The sequence below is a fragment of the Borostomias antarcticus genome (genome assembly GCF_949987555.1).
Source record: "Borostomias antarcticus genome assembly, chromosome: 8".
Lineage (NCBI taxonomy): Eukaryota > Metazoa > Chordata > Actinopteri > Stomiiformes > Stomiidae > Borostomias > Borostomias antarcticus.
The window spans coordinates 25890960-25913459 of NC_140241.1; the positions used below are offsets into that span (position 1 = coordinate 25890960).

Consider the following 22500-nt stretch of genomic DNA (forward strand, 5'->3'; position numbering starts at 1 on the left):
GGATGCCCGTTCGGCCCTGTGCATGTGTGCTATTTAAGTGCAGGTGGGGGCAGGAAAGTCATGCCAGCGCGGAGAAAAGTCTGTCATCGTTCGAAAACCATCTTCTCTTCGGTGAGTAACGAAAATGTGTACTTGGCAAATAAACCGAATTCTGATGGATGGACAGACTACGGGAGACAGGAAAAGAGAGAGAGAGAGAGAGACAGTGAAGTCAGAAGAGTGGTTGGGGAAGAGAAAAGGAGAGGAAGAGGATTGGAGGATGGGGGGAGTGCGAGGGGCCCCCAGAGAGCGAGGGCTTGTGGGAGAAGAGCTTCCCGTGTCTCTCCCTGGAGCCAAAGTTTGTCCGTCACAAACGCACACTTGCGTCCCCACGTGCCGGACATACGCAGACACGGGGCGTGTGCATGCAAGCCTTTCTGAATCAGCTCAGAGACTCCTGTGTCTGAACAAACCATGTTTGACCAAAACCCAGAGCCCCTGTCTGGCTGCTCAGGGATAAACCGTTTGACGTGGAAAGGGCAGGGGAATGCTGAATATGTACTGTATGTGTGCGTCTCTGTGCACGTGTGTGTGTGTATGTGTGTGTGTGTGTGTGTGTGTGTGTGCGTGCGTGCATTATCAGCAAGCAACATCCTCATACCACGATGACGGTGCCTCTTCTTCATCTCGCACTTTCCTTCATCATTCTCCTCCAATGGGGTGAGGCAGGGGCCGCAGTGGGAGGTGCCAGGCTTGCAGAAGTGTCGCCCCTCGCGTGCGCAGTCTATATGGGTGGGGCATTTTCCCTTAGCTGCAAACACAGACGAACAGAGAGACGGAGGTAGGCAGACAGAGATGTTAGTGGATATACTCTGTCATATCGGCCCCATCTCCTGTCATGTCAGTGTATGGCCTTCTGTGGAGAGATTCTATCTGTTATTCGCTTGATGGATCCCCTTCAGATTGAGATTTTGTCAAATGTATAGTACAATGTACAACGTAGCCTTTAGCTATCCTCCACTGGGGTCCGCCCTAATAAGAGATGAAAACAACACTAAACAAGCCCATGTCCCCACAGACAATAGCGTGTGTGCGAGAGCGGGCGGATGAGCGTGTGACATCGTCATCGTCCAGACAGAAGCTGCTGCCGGGCAATGACTAGAGAATGTCATGGCAACCGACCGCATTATAGATGGGATGACGCACACAAGCAGGTACGCACGCACGCACGCACACACACGCAGCTGTGTTTCATCTCACTGACACTAGTGACGTTGAACATCCTCAGTGTCTTCGACTGGTGTCAGCTATGGAGACCAGTTAGAGGCTTCACGGCCAAGACAGGGAAGAGCGCCAACAAGACTGCTGCCTCAGCCAACAGGCGGCAAAGATGATGGTGTTGGTAATTTCTGACAGTACAAAACTTCACAGGAGACCCAAGTCGTTCAGCCTTTACGAGTATTTATTACTGATACACACTCAATACAGCTTCACAATCCTGATGTCCAGCCCCCCAGCCCATCTGAGCTCATCACCTTTATATCCAAATCTCAAACACAGTGTGTGCGTCACATAAGGCTAATGGTTTCTTGGAATTTATGCGAGTAGATATTAATCTTTGTCATTGAGACATACTATGAAGTGGAACCACCCTGTCTAGAACACTCTGAAATGGGGAACTCACTCTTGGGAGCTCAACTGTTGTTCCCGAGCTCGCTGTTCTCTCCAGTTGCTCTCCCCAGATGAGCCAACTTGACCTTACGGCCTAACAAACCACCAAACACTACTAATGATTCACTACTGGTGATTCCCCAGATTTGGTTCTGTTCTATAGGACCATTCGGTCTGGCAGCTTCAACGGCCTAGCGCTCCATCAGTCACCATCCCAGTCGACCGGGGACAGCAGGGTTCTATCTCTCTCCCGATTCCGCCGATGCCGCAGGGAGTCTGTGACGCGTGTGACATCCGAGACGCTCCGCGTGTGGGTGTGCGCGTGTGCGTCGGCGTGTGCATGATTCCGTGCCCGCGACACCTCGTGACGCCCACTGAGCGAACGAGACGCAACGGATACGGAGGCGAGGCTAGCGGCACACAGCGGCGTCATCCCGGGACTGCATACGATGCGCGGAACGACAGCGTTCCATGTTTTCATGGACGGACTGCGTGTAGGAGAAAGACTCCGGGATATGCAGCGGGATCAGCCTCGTGAGTTGATCGTTCGCCAAGTTTCTGTAATCATATGAACTGTAGCCTGGCAACTCCACTCACCCCGGTGGGCATGAAATAACATCTCCTCCTCTGCCACCTTCTCCACTTCACAATGTAGATCACACACACACACACACACGCACGCAAACACATGTGCCTCTTTCTATTTTAATCTATCACACTGTCCCACTTTTTTTCCCCTCAAGGACTTAGATTTTTCTCTTTGTGAGCTCAGCATCTCAAAATGTGCATCATGGAGATGTTAACCCCGCCCCCCTGTGGGAAGAGAGAGGGCAGAATCTGTGTGAGTGTTTGAGACATGGATGAATCAGAGATTGTTCGTGTGGGTTTCCTAATGGGAGTGTGAGACAAGGAGATGTGTGTGTGTGTGTGTGCTGTTTTCTGCTGGTGGGCCAGCCCCCTCTCCCTGCCAGCCTGTCTCTGTGCTCCGCCCCCCTCTGAAGGTGACACTGCTCATAGAACCACCCTGGCCCACGCTGGGATCTCACCGCTGCCAAGAGCCTAGGTTTGGCTGCAGCTCTCTCTTCTAACAGCTCTCTCTCTTCTACAGCTCTCTTCTGTAGCTCTCTCTTCTACAGCTCTCTCCTCTACAGCTCTCTCTCTTCTACAGCTCTCTTCTGTAGCTCTCTCTTCTACACCTCTCTCCTCTACAGCTCTCTTCTGTAGCTCTCTCCTCTGTAGCTCTCTCTTCTACAGCACTCTTCTGTAGCTCTCTTCTGTAGCTCTCTTCTGTAGCTCTCTCCTCTGTAGCTCTCTTCTACAGCTCTCTTCTGTAGCTCTCTCTTCTACAGCTCTCTTCTGTAGCTCTCTCTTCTGTAGCTCTCTTCTGTAGCTCTCTTCTGTAGCTCTCTCTTCTACAGCTCTCTTCTACAGCTCTCTTCTGTAGCTCTCTCTTCTACAGCTCTCTTCTGTAGCTCTCTCTTCTGTAGCTCTCTTCTGTAGCTCTCTTCTGTAGCTCTCTCTTCTACAGCTCTCTTCTACAGCTCTCTTCTGTAGCTCTCTCTTCTACAGCTCTCTTCTGTAGCTCTCTCTTCTGTAGCTCTCTTCTGTAGCTCTCTTCTGTAGCTCTCTCTTCTGTAGCTCTCTCCTCTGTAGCTCTCTCTTCTACAGCTCTCTTCTGTAGCTCTCTCTTCTACAGCTCTCTTCTGTAGCGCTCTCTTCTGTAGCTCTCTTCTACAGCGCTCTCTTCTACAGCCTGCTTCCATTGAGCTTATCCTCCAAAACCCCAAAACACTCTGCATGTCATCATGTCTCCATCTGGCCTTTGAAAACCTCTAATTCCCCCTCTCCCCCTGCCTCTCTCCCTCTGCCCTCTTTCTCCTCCTCTCTCCCTCACTCCATCTCTCTTTCATCAGAGTATGTGCCAGACATTGTTTTTTAACATTTTTGATCTAGCAGCCATATGCCCAGAGATCAAACATCAGGACAAGGTGACTCTGGTGTCTGGTCATCCATTATCGGACCTGACCACCATCACATTATACCTCTGTGCCTGTATATCCCGTCTCTTTGTCTAGATGTGTGTGTTTTGCTATTGTGTGAACATCATTGATCTGCATTGCTGCGACAAAAACAAATTTGGAAAGTTAATGTGGCGAAGCCAGTAACTACCTAAGGGACTACAGTCATTAGTCTCCACACACACACACACACACACACACACACACACACACACACACACACACACACACACACACACACACATACACACACATACATACACACACACACACACACACACACATACACACACATACACACACATACACACACACACAAACATACACACACACTTCATCATCAGCAGCCAAATGTACTGCAGGATAACTGCAAATGCAGAACGATAGTTCACAACTGAGAGAGGGAGAAAAGGAGGTAGGCTGACATGTTGCCACAGATACACTGTGGCTGTGTTAACTGGAATAATTCTTCTGGGATATTCTATAAGCTCTATTTAGGTTGCCAAAAAAAGAAAATGCATAGAGCAAAATGAGACTGCACCCTATGCTAATCTGGTTTATCAACACAAGCATATTGGGATTACAAAAGCTCTCGGAGAATGTCAAGAAACCATAGGGGTCAGGATATATCAACCATGACTCCTCCCACAATTAATCACTAATGAGAGAGAGAGAGAGAAAGAGAGAGAGAGAAAGAGATTTTAAAGTGTGGGATCAGAATTCTGCAAGATTATCCTGTGTTCAACATAAAAACATAAAACACCAAATAATGCATGCAGAGCAGAATGAGAGATGCAGAGAGCATTCTGTAGTCACCTAAAACAGCAATTCTGACACTGTCCATAAAAAAGCCCTCACCACATTGCCAACATAATTACTTAATACATTAGGAAGAATCCAAAATGAAGAAAATCCTTCTATGTACACTATAGCCTTGTATAGAGAAAGGCCACCACAGACAGACCTAGCTCTGAAGAGAAGAGACAAAACGAGGTGGAAACTCCCATCTGTTAGGTGAAATACCGCAAAGTGCGATCACAACAGCAAGATTTGTGACCTGTTTTAATTAAAAAAAAGGGCAACTCATGGAACACAACCCCCATTGTAATGATACTAATACTTATGTGTCCTTTCACTTTACCCTTGCCCTTCCTATATTTGTACATTGTTGAACACTGTACACGAAAGCAGGAGAGAGAGAGAGAGAGAGAGAGAGAGAGAGAGAGAGAGAGAGCAACATAACTACAACCACCATACCAGGTCATTTGAGGTATAAAACAGACCTGAAAACATTATGTAATGGCAGAACTTAAGTCACCTTGAGGGTGAATAAAAATGCAAAGTGACTATTCTAGCCATCTGCTGCGCCAGCCTGTGTGATCAGCTGCACTGGCATGAAAGTGTGAGAGAAGCACACACTGGCACAGAGTTCTGACACAGCCGGGCAGACACTTACGTGGCACAGTCTGTCTACCTTACAGGCACTCTTTCTATGGCACACCGTAAATCAGGAAGAAAAGCCAACAAACAGCACACAAGCTGTGCCTTTATGTAGGCATGGAGTGGAGAGGAGTGAGAGCATGTTTGTGTGTGTGTGTGTGTGTGTGCGTGTGTGTGTGCGTGCGTGTGAAAACATCAGTCATGTTTTCAAAGTCTTTCTCTGTGTTTGTAATCTGTGGGAAGTATATATCTCTGATGTCTTGGTAGCATGGATCTTTGATGTCTCCTGCCCAGGGTGTTGAGTGGTGAAGTGGGCAGGAAACTGGCAGGCCAGGGGGGTCAGGCTGTCCCATTGTCTGGAATTCCTGTCTCTTATCATAAAACGGAAGTCAGTCATTCCCTCCAAGTCACGTACAGTACCAGCGCACAACTAACACCGACTGGCCTGCAGAGGCCTCGTTAGTGGATAGGAGGCTGTGCCTGTTCGGATTCTGCAAAATGCAACCTCCCTTCCTCTGAGAAATCGCTGATCTGACATTGGCGACAGCCGTAGTTTTCACCTATCCAGTCTATAGACCATAAACGACCTCAAGGTCGGGGTGGTGGGAACTGGAAAGACTGCAGACTCCGCTGTGTCTTTGCACCACAGAAATGTCCCAACTCCACGGTTAAATTCTCCTTTCACAACTCAGCTGTGAAGAAACCCCATGAGTCCAAACCGCTGCTGTTCCTATTCCCAGCACACAGGCTCGGTCTGGAACATGCGACCCTGACCTAAACAATGTCAACAAACATCTTATCAGCTCAAACAGAAAAAAGCCAGTTTAAGTGTGCTACCGCCTTGTGTTGGTGTGTGACTATACAATGGTGATGGGTGATCTTTTCCCCTCATAAAGTCCCAGAGATCCCAAGAGAGAGAACAGGATTAACATGTGCACCTGTTTAAACAGCCGTGCTGTATGCGTCGATATTCACACAAGATGGTGAGAGAGCAGGTTACTGACTTACTGAGCAGGAAGAGAAAGGTGAAACCATGAGGAAGAACGTGGTGAAGAATGTGTTCCTCACCAGTGACCCTGGTTGGCGCCGCCTCTCCACTGAAGAGAGGTGGAACAGGTCAGTCTGCAAACAGGTGCGACTGCAACATCTCTCTCTCTCTCTCTTTGATAAGAATGTTCCCTACTGTTCTGTCATTTGTGGCCTGACCCAGATACATAGAATCCCAAAATTAGTTCAACACAAACAAGCTCCTTTTGTGCCTAATTTTTTTGTACAATGAGCACAAACACAGCACAACCGCCAACACAAGTTAATGAGCATTGCCTGTTCTGGTGTTCTCCCTCTATATATCCATCCAGACTGACAGCAAAAACACAGCTTTTCTGTATTCAATAAAATACAGCATAGTTCCTGTATGCAGGGTGACAGCTTTGATGAGCCCCTACAATAAAATGACATGTGTTCTGTGCAAGATAATAAGGGGTGAGAAACCATTCCAGATGGAGTTCAATGCAGCTGGAGAAAGTTAAGATTGCACTAAGGCAGGTTAAATGTCTCTGGATCAATATTAGCCTCCTAATTTCCAGGCTGTGTAATGTCGTCGTCCCCTCCCCCCCCCCCCCCCCCGGCCGGAAACACACACACACACACACACACACACACACACACACACACACACACACACACACCATTCTCTCTGAGAGTGGTCAGAGTTGCCACAGCAACAGCACTGTCCTGACCAATTAGAGTTGACCTTCCTTCCTCAGTCCATAGACAGTTAAGATGATTGGCCAGCCATGGTGAAGAAAAGAGTGGAGTTGAAACCTAAGGAACACATTCTCCAATATATAATTAGATTCCTGTTTCTTCCTGATCTCTCACAGGGACCTGTTAGATCAACCAGGTGATTTACATCAAGTATACAAGTGCTTTGGCACTGGATCTATTGGTTTTGAAAACAAACAACAACAAAATAGTTACTTGTATCCCATATGTTCGAAAGAATAATGTACATCTGGCTTACTCCGTCTCATAAGATTATTTTGAGCTGCGTTTTTAGATCAGGTGATAGCTGTGGCCTGGGTTCCAGTAAAGGCCTGTCATTCCGGTGTCATTCCATTCAGGTGTTAAAAAGCTGTCTGTCTTCTGCTCTGCCCTTCCTCAACCTATCACAAGTCCATCACTCTGTTTTTCTCAAAAACCTATAAAACCCTACTCCTCCCACATTTTTGGTATATTGACACCCCAATTGCTACACTGCATCTTCAGACTAACCTCCACAAACGATCTTCACGATCTTGAAATATCAAAAACTGAGCCCACAGTTAGTCTGTGTATATACAGTATAGCTTACATGTAGCTCCCATCTTGTCCTTTGTCTGTTCATTGGCTGAGTTCACAATCACATACTTCTACTTTTTACTACCAGTACATACTACAGCTGCCCCTAGAAAGTATGTACTTTGCCCACAGAATGCATCCAATTGGGACATACTACCTTGTCATAACATTGCGCCTTGAAATTTGACCTCATCCGTCGCTGTCCATTAAGCGACATTCGTCCACAGCTGGGATTCATCAAAACACTCGTTTGTTACGGCGCGACTCACACATGTGACATAATTTCAGCTGCCTACCTACCTAGCACTGGATTGGGGGTCAGAATAGCCAGAAAAGTGTGCTGGCTTGCATACTGCAAAATACGACCGGATGTAGTAGGGCATCCTGGTATTTTTGGCATACTGCATGTGGCATACTACGTATTGGGACATACTACATCCGTTTTTGGCATCATATATAGTATGGAAGTACGCGATTCGTTACGCAGACATTATTTGATGTGGCTGTGCATTGTCCCTTGAGCTTTGTCTTTTGTTCTCCACTTGTTGAGTGTGTACCTCGATTTTATTGTTTAGTCTTTGGTTTTTGCCCCTCATGGTGCCTTTAACAAACATTTTGTGGAAACTGCTGAAACCTCCATGTTACATGCACCTGTGACATTAACATGCAACCCTTGTGGTTGTGATGTTTAAGTCATAGTGTGAAACCATCTATGGCTTCTCACATGGCAGGTCGCTCAATAAGAGTTCAAGCCCAGGGGGATTCAGAGTAAAAATGCTAATGCATACTCAGTTATTGTGCTGTGTGCCATGCTTTTAATTAATTTAATTTAATTTGTAGCCATTACTGTTTCTTCATCTTGTTTGCATCTCTTCATCTGACCTTCTGTCTGCTTACAGTACATCTCAATCAGTCCCACCTGTGTTCAATCAAATCAATTCAGCCAATCAGTGAATCCATGCTCAGCCCAGAGTCCCACAACTCATTCCCATCACAGTATGTAGGCCTATAAATATGTTTATCCAGGATTCCTATGATGCAAATAAGCTGTGACATTTATCTTTTTTTTTTAGAGCTACCTGAGGCCAGCCATGCTCCTCTTACTCACTGCCAAATCTCCCATGTTCATGAAAAAAACAAACATTTCACTGACATGAAGATGTAGATGTAGTGACAATTTTCAGAAGTATACAGTATCTCAAATACTGTCAAAATACTTAAATTGTATTTTGAATCCTCTCCTCATCCCGTCCCCCTCCACCAATCAGAGACGTTGCAGTTGGCAACTCCACCCAACCCCTGCCTAGGACTACAGTACATCCGGCCAGATTGATTGGCCCGCTTGAGCCGGCCAGATTGATTAGCCCCTGATTGAGCCGGCCAGATTGATTGGGCGCTGATTGAGCGGGCCAGATTGATTGGCCACTGATTAAGCACAGCCACATTTACTGTAATTAAGACAAGCCAAAATATGTTACACACCCCAGCCAGTTTGTGCATGAGGATGATAGAAGATGATAGATAAATGGATACATACATACATACATACATACATACATACATACATACATACATACATACATACATACATACATACATACATACATACATACATGAAGGCTGCCTCATGCCTCATGTGATTTTTTTAAAAGTTTGTTTGAAAACGTTCTTTTGTAGAAGTTTTATTAGAACTATTAGTTTAGCAAAGGCCAAACTGACAGCTTCTCACTTGGCTCAACAAGAACATGACATTCCCTTGGTGTTTATGGTTGTGAGTTCAGGTGATGGAGAATACACATGCTAATGCCTACTCAGGTATTGTACTGTTTGGATTTCAGACTCAAGTTTTAAATAATTAGTCCAGACAGAGACCCTCATGTATTTGTCATTTGTCTCCTCCTTCCTCTTCCTCCTCAAAACGCCCGGCCCCAACCCAGTGGTGCGCAGCAGCTATAATCTTAATTTAGCTTTGTGCCTCTGACAGTATCGTTCTCCTACTCTCCGTGCGTCAACTGTGGTTGACTGGTGGTTAGGGTTATGTGTGTAGTGCTGTGAGTCAGTGGTGTACATGTCAGTATTGTCGATCTGCACCTGCTCAAAAAGGTGCCACGCAAGCAACTTGCTCAATGACAAAACTGACATTTGAAAAACTACAACAACATGAGAACAGTTGGTACGAGAGAAGGAAGAGGCTGATAAAGACTGTGAGGAATGAAAGATAATGCAGTCTCACAGTCAGCTGAAGAAGATGGCATGTTGCTGTACATGCTGGAAGGCTTTCAGACAAGACTCGGTGGTGTCGATGCAAATGAAGATTAAATGAAATTGCTTGTCACTGTTAGTGATAGTCCCGTGGTCAGGTTCACTTCAGACTGATGACACGTATTGTTAGAGCACTAATAAACACCCAAAGCCTGAAGCATTAGTCTGGAGGATGAACAAACATGAAAGACTGGATGGACCGTAAACATGTATTACAATGTGTATATAAACACATGGGACTCAACCCTTAAAGGATTATGCATGTTTTGCTAGAGTCAGGTTATATGGTGTTGAAAATTACATAGTGTGTGTGTGTTTAGAGCATTCAGTGTGAATATAGTCCTGTGCCTAATGTATAGAGAAAATGTGTAAAAAGTCCCCTGCGTGTGTGTGTGAGTTTGTATGTGTGTCTCCAGCCACATGTTTGAGATGGAGAGAGTGTCCAGCTGTTGCATCTCCCACTAGGTCTCCGTGATAAGAGCTCAGGGGAGATTATCTCTACAGCTCACATCATCACCACCAGCCAGTCAGCCAGCCAGTGTCCTAACTATTAACACTGCTAGGAAGACAGATAGGCGACAGATGTAAGTTATTTAAGGTGGTAAAATATTGTAGAATATAAGTTGAAACACGTATGACATGTAGTGTAAACACAATAACAAACAGCATGCAATCAATGACTATCTGTTTACAACTAGCCTACAGTAAACGTATTATTACTATTATTATTATTGAGTGCAACCCTGTGCCACAGAACAGAAGGAAATGAATGCCGTTGTTAATGCATTGAAGTAACTTAGACTTTAAAGGAAATGAGGGGCAGAATTTGTCGGGAATTCCTCTGATTATTTCCTTGTTCTTTTTTTGTTCGTTTTCACCGAAGCGCGGACTTGTTAGACGAGACCAGATAATGGTCTGTTACAGTTGTTGCCAATCTACTGTTGCTCATAAACATTCCACACTGACAGCCCTGTTTCGAATGACATTTTTAATTATCTTGACATGCATTTGTTTCCATGTGAGCAAAACCATTACGACTGATCGAATTCTATTTGATTTATGTAATAAAAAGGTTATTCCTACCTGGCATACTAGCACTGACAGTGCCGAGAATTATACACAGCAGAACCCCCGGCAGGAGGGAGGCCCGGGGTTGTCGTTCAAGCCGTTTGAGAGACAGCATCCTTGGGCTTCTTAGGAACGGAGAACGAAAGACGGGGACATGGGCTTATCATTCCCCCATCCTCTATTTGTCCGTTTATCTGCGCAAAAAGATGATGTTACCGCGACAACTAGTAAAGAACACACAACCAAGAGGAGGAGCGCCGTCCTGCCAAGCAGTTTCACGCTCTGCGCTCTCGGTAATCCGTGTCGTGGCTAAAGATAGCGGCGCGCTCGACGGAGGCAGGAGGGGGGAATCAGCTCCGACAGAGTAGCTAGATTAGATGGAAAAGAGTCACGGGCAAAAGGCGGAGGTAGGCTACGTCAAATCCTAGCGTTGCATCAGCGTCGTGACGCGGCGGTGAAACTTGTTTGGCCCCTTTGCGCAGCCAGGTAGCCTATGTCGCCGTGCTCGCAGGCTATACCATTTGTCCAGTACATTATCAAGACAACGGGACATAAATTAGACCGTTTATTGCCCTATTCCAGTTCATATTGAAACTGCGACGTGCGCCTGGTAGTCATAGTCTTACTAATTTAGTATGCCTACACAAGTAAATATACTAATTTAGTATGCCTACACAAGTAAAGATACTAATTTAGTATGCTTACACAAGCAAACATACTAATTTAGTAGGCCTACACAAAGAAATATACTAATTTAGTAGGCTTACACAAGGACAGATACTAATTTAGTAGGCCTACACAAGGAAAGATAGATGAATGAATGTGAGAGACCTGACAGGTCCCAATGAGGCACGCATGACAGGCCAGATTAGATCTACTGTAGGAGGAATGCCATTCTCAGGGTGGTACGGTCAGAGGAACGTACTTTAGGGGGGCCACTCCCCCACCTCGAGGAAATTTACACCAGAAGATGCAAGACCAAGGTCAACAGATCCTGAAGGACCCCAGCCACCCAGGCAATGGACTGTTCTCTCTGCTCCAATCAGGGAAAAGGTACGCAACCAACATAATGCAAATGACAATATACCCCCGTGATTATTTATTAGGCTGTAGCTATAGCATGTACATAACACACCCATGCACCCCATCCATATATGTAACATGTATATAATCCATCCATACTGGTAATCTTTATAGCCTACTATTATCTTTATACTGTATAGATTTGTACTTCTTGGGTGATTTGTAAATTGTGTATTGTAGTTATATTAATGAGCACATCTCGGAGCCGGCAGCGACATTTCACTGTGACTGTACATTAGCCTACATGTGACAAAATAAGGAACCTGAATCAGGGCACACCAGGAGTAGGCCTATCAATCAAACTGGCAGGATTAGGCTATTCTCGGCAGCCCCATACGTCTATAGTCAATGACTGTCACTGGCCCCACAAAAACGTGATAGAAGCCTGTTTATTTCTTTACAAAATATCTCTGTCAATAGGTCTACTAACCGTTGGCATATTGCTGTAGATTTAACAAAAATGGAGCAGCCAAGCCAGCCCCCAGGCCATCAGAGCATGCTGGTGTCAGCATTGATGACCATCTTCGTCTAAGTCACAGAGAGAGTACTCCACATCCAGAGAATCACAGCTGCAGGGCCTGTCACAGTTGAAGGGACTCAGGCCCTCCCCCATCTGATGGAAAGTAGAGTGTGGTGAAATCATAGAATTCAAATATCTGTGGGTAAAATATTTGATTGGATAGGATCATGCTTTTGCGTGGAAAGACAAACATTTGGGGGATATTTAGAAGATAATTGATGGGATCGATCAGATGGGGAGCACAAAAAATGCCTTGGTCAATATGGAAGTCAGGGCTAACTTAGTCTCAACACCAGACCCATGAGAGTTCTTTCGCTGATACACTACGTAAGCTATGCTAACTACGTTACTGCATGCTGCAGATCTCTCTATAGGTCTGGGACACTTCATGCAAAAATCTGGTTTCAAATCCTGGCAATTCATTGGTTTCGCAGGAATCCCTGCGACACCAATCAGTAACAACTTTCGCGATCAGGCATTCCCACCCACGCATGCCCGGCCCATCTAACCTGAGCTAGCGTCCCTCATTTGCTGCTACGACCTGTCACTCTTTCCATTTTGAGCCGTCGATACGCCCTCATAATACCAGCTTGGGCGGCTAATTGGCACAGACTCTATAATGTAGTATGCAGAGCGCAGCGATTCAACATAATATTTGAGTCTGGAGGGAGACTAGGTCTAACTGATCTGCGGAACATCAGATGTCCTTGCTAGGTAGCCTACGTCTGCTGTAGCCTACTGTACCTCATGGCTCTGAAACCCACTCTCCTGAACCCTCCTCCTGGTAGGGGGGCTGGGGAAATTCCAGGGACCATCAGCCTGGAAGGGTGGAAGGAAGGAGCCTTTGGGAAGAACCTCTGGGAACAAAACAAAAAAAAGATGGGCTCTGTTTGAATGCTCTAAAATGCATTGATACTTGGGTCTACTCTGTGTCCATGGAAAAATAAGTGAGTATACTCTGTGTACCCTCAAGTAACACTGCTGGAGCTGACCTCTGACGGAGTGTTTCCTGCGGGCAGTGAGGGCCTTGGAGTTGGTCAGACCAGGCATTGAGGGGATGGACCTCTGTGTTGGAACCTGCTCGCATGTGAGAGGGTGCCCCCTGCTGACCAGTGTAGGGAATTTCAGCTGCAACAGGGTTCGGTACAGAGGGGACAGATATGACAGCCTACAAAATTTGGCGTTGGGTAGGCTGTTACACAGTTTATCGTAGTGTATCGTAATTGGTATTCCAGGAGTTACCAAAGTTCTTGGGATCAAGTCATTGGGATAATAAGTTAGGCTACTGTAGGTTATGTGCATTTTAGCATTATGAAGAGTAGAACGGAATGTGTGAGGATATTAAATCCATAGCATGAGACTTGTATCTCTGTGATTCCACCTTTCCTGTCTCCCTGCGTGTGACCAGGTCTGTGTAGTGGTTGACATGCTGGGGTCCACAGGCCCCTAAAAGGACAACCAAAATATCTTTATCAATTATGCTACCGTTATCTGATCAGGTTAATCACATTGACATTTACATAATTTTCAAGATAGATGGCGCTCTACTTTATTAATGCCTAATGGGGAAATTAATTTGTTGCACATTTGTTCAAAATTAGGCCCCAACGTTTTACATGGTGGCCAAATTGCACATATTGGGGTTATATTGCCAACAACTTCTACCTGAGTCGTTGACCATGGAGGTCTGCTTCAAGCTACGAAGAACACTGGCTCGTAGTTTATTGCTAAAAACAAGATGGTCAGAAAAGCATGATGTGGTTTTTCATTGAGACGTGATCAGATATCTTTAATGTTGCCTACGTTGTTGTCGGTTAACTAGCTAGGTATGTGCCAAATGTCACCTGCAGTTGTCTTTGTTCCCTCTCAGCTGAGACTGGGCCCCGAACTTAATTGTCTTCTTCGAAAAATCCATGTTTGGGAGTGAGTGAATACACAGAGATATAAAAGATAGTGGTCACCATGACCACGGGGCACATCTTGATCTCTGGAATGGAATGTGTTAGTCTACATCACAAACACATCAAAGCAGAAAGGTGTTCACATCACAGCAGGTGTTCCGACGATTTATATGCGGTACCTGGCTGCAGACAAAATGGCCGACCTCCGCAAGAGGCGCCTCCGCAGTTGACAGGAAATCGTAACCTCTGCAGTTGACAGGAAATCCGTTGTTTTTTTGTGAGCATGCGCAAGAGGCACCTCCACAATTGACAGGATATCACGTGACCACCATGCTGACCACCAAAATGCTGAATCGGTGGCAAATAGGCCCATGTTAGAATAGGCTAGTCTATCAAGATATGCTGCCCCATATTCTTACAGTACGGAGTGAGTAGTGGTAAAATCTAAAATTACTCTGTAGTGGGAGCATTATTTGATAGAGGATATTGGTCTATCGAAATATAAGGTCCCTGAAATCTTACATAACGATGTTATAAAAATATGCTCCCCATATTCTTACAGTAGGCTACACCCCTGTTTCTAATCAAAACACATGTCATAATAGCTACTGGTACAGGTATACCCCTGTGCAGAACCGCTAGGTAGAACATATTGATAGATAGCGGGGGATCTCTGGGGGATAGTTAATACACACAGACTACAGACTTAATTGTTTACAGCACAATAGGAAAAACTTCATAAATCGTACAGCTGATAAAAGTCACACAGGGATGATCATGATTGTTTATTCCTAAATTAGTTTGCTTCAGATCTCAATCTGCAAATACTGAGAAAACAGTCTGCAAACACTGAGAAAAAGACAACATATATTTGAATGTGACACTACCAGAAATAGAACTTAAAATCACTTTGGCACTTTTTTGTTAGCTTCAGTTACCCTTATCAACATTCCAAAATGGCTGATATACACTAGTAAATACCTAAACAAACATTTAAAACAATGTAGTCCATGGCCCTCTCCTCTGAGAGAACAGTAATGGTCAGGAAGGCCATGTACAGAGTCTCGAGGTATAAAGGTTGACATCACCTTGGATATACAGAAGTATAGTATACACAATGGCAGCCATGTTGGATTAAGACTTGAAAGACTTCAAATGAACTCAGCAGCATCAACGAGAGGTCAACTGCATGAATGAGGTGACATTACTACACTGATACCAGAACACTGCTTTTCTAGGCAAACATACCCCAAATTCCCACAGGCTGATGGGAATCTTACAATGCACCCGCTGATAAATAAATGACTCCCAGGTGGTGAAGCAAGCTGTTTATGAGCAATCTCTACTGCCCTCTGCTGATTGATTGGTGTAAATGCTCATGCTACAAACCGACAAAAACGGACAGACACACGTCATGTACAGAAGCGACTGCGCTGCTTAAAAAATAACAGATTAAATGAATGAGTATCTGAGAGATTAATGGAGATGAAGGATTGAATGGTATATGATGCCTTAGTGACTGACTGCATTTGCTTTCAAATAGGAATCCTATGCGTCTGAATGCTCTGCATCTCTTTATTGTCACAGACGCGCGCGCGCGCACACACACACACACACACACACCCTCTCATCCTGCATAAGAAATAGGCAGCAAAAAGAAAACTGATGGTCATACAAATATATACCTCCACCACACGGACACAAACACACACGCACGCTCGCTCACTCCGTGTTGAAGACAGGCTATGTGGCCTTTTACGTGAGGTTATGCCTAAAGAGCAAAGTGCCAAAGTGCATGGCATCATGGGACTGGTGGCATAGGAGAACTGGGGCAGATAAAACTAGTGCCCAACTGGAGCTTACGCCTGTCACAGGCATGACTCCCAGAACCCCACCCTCCTCTCACCCGTTACAGGCATGACTCCCACAACCCCAGCCTCCTCTCACCTGTCACAGGCATGACTCCCAGAACCCCACCCTCCTCTCACCCGTTACAGGCATGACTCCCACAACCCCAGCCTCCTCTCACCTGTCACAGGCATGACTCCCAGAACCCCACCCTCCTCTCACCCGTTACAGGCATGACTCCCAGAACCCCACCCTCCTCTCACCCGTTACAGGCATGACTCCAACAACTCAACCCTGCTCACACACTTACAACATTACTAAGGTTAGACAGGGCCAGGGGCCTCTGCAGTTGGTAGTATAATTACACACACCCACACACGCACACACACCCACGCACACACCCACACACGCCCACAGAAACATGTTTCGCTCTTGCATTTCCCTGATGTAGCCTACCAGTACAAAATAAATAGGAGTGAACTCATTGGTTCACCAAACTGGCCCCTTTGCCTGGTAACAGAGCTATGGTAGGTGGGATGGCTCATCACATCTGCTTGGTCAGGACACTCCAGCCCATCCCTCACCTCCCAATCCTTAAACAGTACTAGTCAGGTTTGAGTCAGTCATACACGTGCGCTCGCGCACACACACGCGCCCGTGCACACACACACACACACACAGACACACACACACAAACACTACTGGGTTGACAAGACACCACAGACACCCCCTTATTCATCACCGCAGCTCAACCTAGTCAAGTTAGACAGAACTGCATCTCAAAAACAAAGCCCTAACTAAGGCAGCCAAGTATTCCGTCCTCTTCTCTCCCGTTCAGCTCTCACTGTGCGCAGTCATCCTTGTCTCCCTAGGCCAGACATCAGACTAAACGTCATCATCAAACAGTCTTAGCAAGGTGAGACTAGAGGTCGTTTGTGTCCGTGTCACCCTATCCCCGTCCAGCACAGCGTCCCATACACAAACACAGAGTTCCAGTAACTAGTGACTACGTCCTCAGGGTTCAGAGAGTGGGGGGAGTGGGTGAGGACCACACAGCATGGCTACTAGACCCCTCTGAGATAGAACAGGACAGAGCAGTCAGGCCAGCTCAGACCAGACCCCCCCGGACCCCCCCGGACTCTGGCCCAGCCCAGATGGTCCTCTTGTCTGGACACTGACCAACGAGTGGTGTTAGGGAGCGGCTGTGGGAAGGGAGGGGGGGGGGGGGGGGGTCACAGGAACCAGGCTGGTCTCAGATCAGGTCATGGGTCGGTCTCCGGCTCGTTGTGGCATTGGGACGGCGGCGCGTGACTCTGCGTCTCCATGCAGGGGGCGACGGCGGCGGCGACCCCTACTGGCGGCGTGCAGCGCCGCGCGGTTTCCTGCCCGTATGCCGCCGCCTCCTCTTCCTCCTCCTCCTCCTCCTCCAGCAGCACCTCTCCTTTCTCCAGGAGGAACTGCAGGGTGGGGCCGCGGGCCGCGCCCTCCTCCAGCTCGCCCTCCTCCGCCAGACGGAACTTGATGTTCATCCCCAGGGGCTTCTCTGACCTGCCTGGGGAGCGGGAGACAGGGAGACGGACGGAACGTCAAGGGCAGGAGAGGCGCATTTCTGACCTTTGACCCTCAATTTCTTGTCACTATTTTGCAAGGACACCGTTGGGGGAGGGGACAAGCTTAGCGCCGCCCAAGACGATTGTGATTGGTTTAAAGAAATACATCTCTCCACCCCCTATCTCAGAATCATAGTCGGGCGCGGCCAGACCCTTCTCCAGTGCTGGAGCAGCGCAAAACGAAGTGTGGATGAAGGTCTGGCTACGTGAGACTGCTTTCTAGCCGGCGGCACGTTAGCTTAGCGCTGGCCGACTCCCCTAAAGTCACTAGCCTCACTGTGGCCCGACCATTAACCCCCCCCCACCGCGTCCGTCTCGTCTCACCGTGGCCCAGCTGTCTCTCTTTGGGCAGGAGCAGCACGTCGACGTTGTGATGCTCCTCCAGGGCGGAGGTCAGCACCGCCCCCTCGCGGCTGAACAGGAAGAGGAGGGGCACGCTGATGTCGGCGCCGGAGAGGTCTCCGTCGCCCACCATCTGGAACAGGGGGGAGTCCTCGCTGTTGCTGCCCTCGCGGTGGTCTGCGGGACGGACGGACAAGGACAGCGGGACCCGGTATTTAGAGAACAGAAGGCAGTTGACTGACAGCGTCACGCTGTAGCTGTCGGTTTATCTAACGAACGGTTTAACGTTTCCACCAAACGTCAAAACCAAGGATTGTGTGGCTGATAGTCGAAGGGATTAGTCTATGACTCTTAGCAGTTTAGCATATTTAAGAGCCGTACCCCAAAAATAAGTAACCTAAAATCTACTGCGGCTCTGTCCCTGAGCACACTCCATAACGGTAGACAGAGTAAAGTAAGGTTTCACTAAGCTCTGGGATTAAGCTGTCACTCTCACAGCACTGAGATCGAGAGTAGGCGATATGATGACCTGTGAATGTGTTTGTTTTAGCCGTAGCCCTCACCTATGAAGATGATGCCGATGGCGCCGGCCTCCTGTAGCCTTCGGGCCTTGGCGGCGAACATACAGTCGCCTCGCAGGGCCAGGGCTATGCGTCCGTCCAGCTGGTCTGCGTTCTCCACAGGCCCGCACGCCGAGTAGGGGGCGGCCTTCGCTATACTACCCTTCACCTGGGGAAGGGGTGGGGGGTAGGCAGAGAGAACGTGTGTGTGTTAGTGTGTGTTTGAGGGAGAGAGATAGAGAGAGAGGATATTAGAGTGAGCGAGTGTTTGTGTGTTTGACAGAGCAAGAACGGAGGAAAACCTCTGATGGCGAAGGCCAGTGTTGACACAAGCAGACGTCCAGTTATCCACTAATCTCAAGCGACGCGAGCAAACAAGGCTTACAGTGACTCAAGGAAGAAAACAAACAGCGCTGTTCCTGCCTGCCGCGCTTTAATATTGACAGTTCCACGGCGGGCAAACAGGCAGGTGACTAACCCCGTGCTCCTGCTTGGTAAGGTCCATTCCGAACTTTGCGGGCCCAGCGGTCAGGACCGTCCTACCCAGAAACGGGGGGGATATGAGCTGGACGATGAGGGGCAGCACCTCCTCTTCCTCGGGGCTCTGGCTCACCTCCGCCACCAGTTTCACCCGGAACACCCCTTTATGCTCCTGGAGGGAGGGAGGGGGAGAGGGAGAGAGACAGTGGGAGGGGAGGTAGAGGGAGGGAGAGAGAGAGAGAGTGTGAGGGAGAGAGAGAAAGTGGGAGGGGGTAGAGGGAGGAAGAGAGAGAGGAAGAGAGAGAGAGAGGGGGCGGGAGGGAGAGGGTGAGAGAGGGAGGGAGGGAGAGATCAACGTTCGAGGTCAACGCCGTGGGAAGTTAACAGAGTGGGTGGTGATGGCGGTGCTTCAGGGTCGGAGAGCCCATCCCCCCCCCCCCCCCCCCTCCCCGCCCCCAAACCCTCCCCATCTTACCCCCTGTAACCCTGCTGCAGCAGCCTCATTCAGGGGCGTGAGAGAGATGCCCATGCTCTTCAGGAACTCCACCGGTTCCATACCGCTGTCGTGAAGAGGCAGCTCGATCCCCCTGTTAACACACACACACAAACACACACACACACACACACACACACACACACACACACACACACACACACACACAGCAAAGTCAACGAACGGGGGAAGAGACGGGACCTGGGGCTACGGGACCTCCCGTCCTCCTGTCGGCCCGCCAGGACAGACACACACACCTGACCGGCGAGGCGTGGAAGGCGCGGCCCACCCCGGTGAGGTACTTGTAGCTGTCCCGGATGGTCTTGGCGAAGGAAGGGTTGTTGGGGAACAGGGTCTGGGTGCTGGGGCAGGAGTAGGTGAACAGATCCTCCTCCTGCACACTAGGGGGCGCCTCCTGGAACGCACACAACACGGCTGGTCAGTTGATTACTTAGCTAGGACGGACGGTAGAACGCTGGGATGTGGTCAGAGAGACACTGGAAGCTGTCGTGAAGTTGTGTGTGTGCATGCGTGTGTGTGTGCGCGGGGGTCTCCTCACTGTGTTGTTGCCCTGGCAGGGGGGCTGGGAGGTGGACAGTGACACAGGCAGCAGATGGGCCTCGGTGGTGAAGATGTAATCGTCGATGTCGAAGGGCAGTTCGCTCTTCTCGGAGAACAGCAGGTACAGGTACTTAAACATCTCGGCTAGGAAGAACGAGTCCATCCTGCGGGACACGGACACACACACGGACACACACACGGACACACACACACACACACACACCTCTCAGATTGAGAGCACCTAACCGCAAAGCGCAACCCCGACGAGCCTCCAGAACACAGCCGAAACGTGGTGGACGAAGCCGTTTCTGAGCCGCGGTGTTGGCCATGCTGTGCCTGGTGTGGTCTACAGCACCAGGGAGGCGGGTGGTGTGTCGCCCCTAACTACCTGTCCTCGTGGGTCCCCGTGCGGACGTCGTGCACGGCGGCGAAACCGCAGGGCACCCTGGCGTGAGCGTTGAGCTTCTCCACGATGGACTGGCCCACTCGGAGGTAGTAGGGGTCGCCTGTGGCCTGGGGGGAGGAAGGAGGGAGGCCATTCAGGAACCCGGGATTAAAAACACCCCTCTCTTTAGTGAGTGGTACAGGCAGAGCTGAGCTCCTTCCTAACCCGGGGTTAGAATGTCAACTTTTTGTTTTTTTATGATCAATTTATTTAACTTCTTATGATATATTTATTTCAGTTTTCTTTTTATATTCACAATGTGATTATGGGTAATGGTATCGATACCAGTTTTACCTTGTAGAGGTAGTAGGTGCTTTCTGCAAACTCTGGCCTCAGGGGGTGCTGACCCCAGTGCACTCTGAACTCCGTGGTGAAAGCCTATAGCAGAGGAGAAATAACAGACAGCCAATCAGATTACCTAGAGACACAGGCAGACTATACCCTCCTATACCGTACAGCAAACACCAACATACCTGCTCCTCTATAATGAAACTGTTAAAACTAAGATGCCTGGATAAAGAAATAATTTTTCGAAACGATATATTTCACAGAATCTTAATTTGATGGCAGGTACTTAACAATGCTAATGCACTGCTTACTGCCGTCGGCCATGACAGCTGTCCTGAAAATTTCGCTGAACAGTGACGTAACATCCGGAATAGCATGCTCTGGACTTTGCTACGTTTTTCGCCGTTTTTTTCGACAATATAGCAGGCGAGGTAGCAGGCGAGAATAGCAGGCGAGAGGTAGCAGGCACATTTTTGAAGTAGCATGCTACTTCTCGCCTGCTATATAGCAAGTAGCAGGAATTTCGGACACGGCCATGGTCTTAAAACAGCCCGAGGGCGTGGTCTCTTCAGTCCCGCGCAAACCACAGCGCTTTACCTCCGGCAGGAACTTGTGCTGCTTGGTGACCTGGTACAGCATCTCGTGTGTCTCTATGGCCGGCTTCAGGTCTCCCCTCAGCACCTGGGGAGAGCGGTCACACCTCCGTTACACGCAGCTGTACTGACCGTACGACTGACCGCCGACTCTCTCTGTGTGTGTGTGTGTGTGTGTGTGGGGGGGGGGGGCAGACAGGTGACGCCGGAGGACGTACCTGCAGGCCGGGGAAGAAGGCGAGGAGGGAGTCCATCCAGCTGCGGACGTTCACCGTGGGGTTGTGCATGTGCACGTTGAGCAGCAGAGGGGGCTGGCTGATGTACTTCATGATGGCGCTGTAATGCTGTAGCGCGCGCGCACACACAAACGCGCGCGCACACACACACACACACACACACGCACGCACGCACGCACGCACACACACACACACAACACACACACACACACATACACACACACATATACACCCACACACACACACACCCAGACACCCCCCCACACACACACACACACACACACACACACACACACACACACACACACAAGCTGGAGTCACGTCACACACACTTGCAGGTCGCCAACGTGGTCTGTAATCTTAGATAAATGTGAGCATGTCGTGGACAGAGGAGCAGAGATATAGAGCAGCTCACAGTGTTGAACCTCTCCAGGTACACGTTGTCTCCCAGCAGGATGTAGGCCTTCATCAGGTACTCATAGTAGGAGTCTATACCAGCTCCCACTCCACTGTCTGGAAACAGCACACACACACACACACGCACACGCACGGACACGCACGGACACACACGGACACACACACACACACACACACACACACACGGACACGGACACGGACACACACACGGACACACACACGGACACACACACACGGCCAGCCAAAGGAACAAACAGTGGTTAATGACAGTGATAAAAAGGTGCGTTGGGAGCGCTTGTGTGTGACGTGTGTGTTGCGATGAGTGTTCCCCACCGGTTAATAAAC

At 48.4% G+C, this 22500-nt stretch overlaps 2 protein-coding genes across 3 annotated transcripts in view; both read right to left on the bottom strand.

Moving 5' to 3' along the window:
• npdc1a (neural proliferation, differentiation and control, 1a) overlaps positions 1-11077 on the bottom strand; it is a 20791-nt gene extending 9714 nt beyond the window's left edge. The window contains exons 1-2 of the mRNA XM_084441619.1: positions 10794-11077; positions 641-790 (exon numbers count right to left, since the gene is read on the bottom strand). Coding sequence (XP_084297745.1) covers positions 641-790; positions 10794-10893 — 250 coding nt within the window. The 5' untranslated portion in view covers positions 10894-11077. The remainder of the gene's footprint in view (positions 1-640; positions 791-10793) is intronic.
• A 5314-nt stretch (positions 11078-16391) lies between these two features.
• LOC311312297 (ER degradation-enhancing alpha-mannosidase-like protein 3) overlaps positions 16392-22500 on the bottom strand; it is a 12480-nt gene continuing 6371 nt past the window's right edge. For both annotated transcript variants that reach the window (XM_084442213.1, XM_084442214.1), the window contains 12 exons: positions 22154-22251; positions 21721-21846; positions 21507-21590; positions 20916-20999; positions 20565-20689; positions 20175-20340; positions 19873-20030; positions 19598-19709; positions 19121-19294; positions 18646-18811; positions 18065-18259; positions 16392-17682 (listed from right to left, as the gene is read on the bottom strand). In XM_084442213.1, the coding sequence (XP_084298339.1) occupies positions 17393-17682; positions 18065-18259; positions 18646-18811; positions 19121-19294; positions 19598-19709; positions 19873-20030; positions 20175-20340; positions 20565-20689; positions 20916-20999; positions 21507-21590; positions 21721-21846; positions 22154-22251 (1778 nt within the window). In that variant the 3' untranslated portion in view covers positions 16392-17392. The remainder of the gene's footprint in view (positions 17683-18064; positions 18260-18645; positions 18812-19120; positions 19295-19597; positions 19710-19872; positions 20031-20174; positions 20341-20564; positions 20690-20915; positions 21000-21506; positions 21591-21720; positions 21847-22153; positions 22252-22500) is intronic.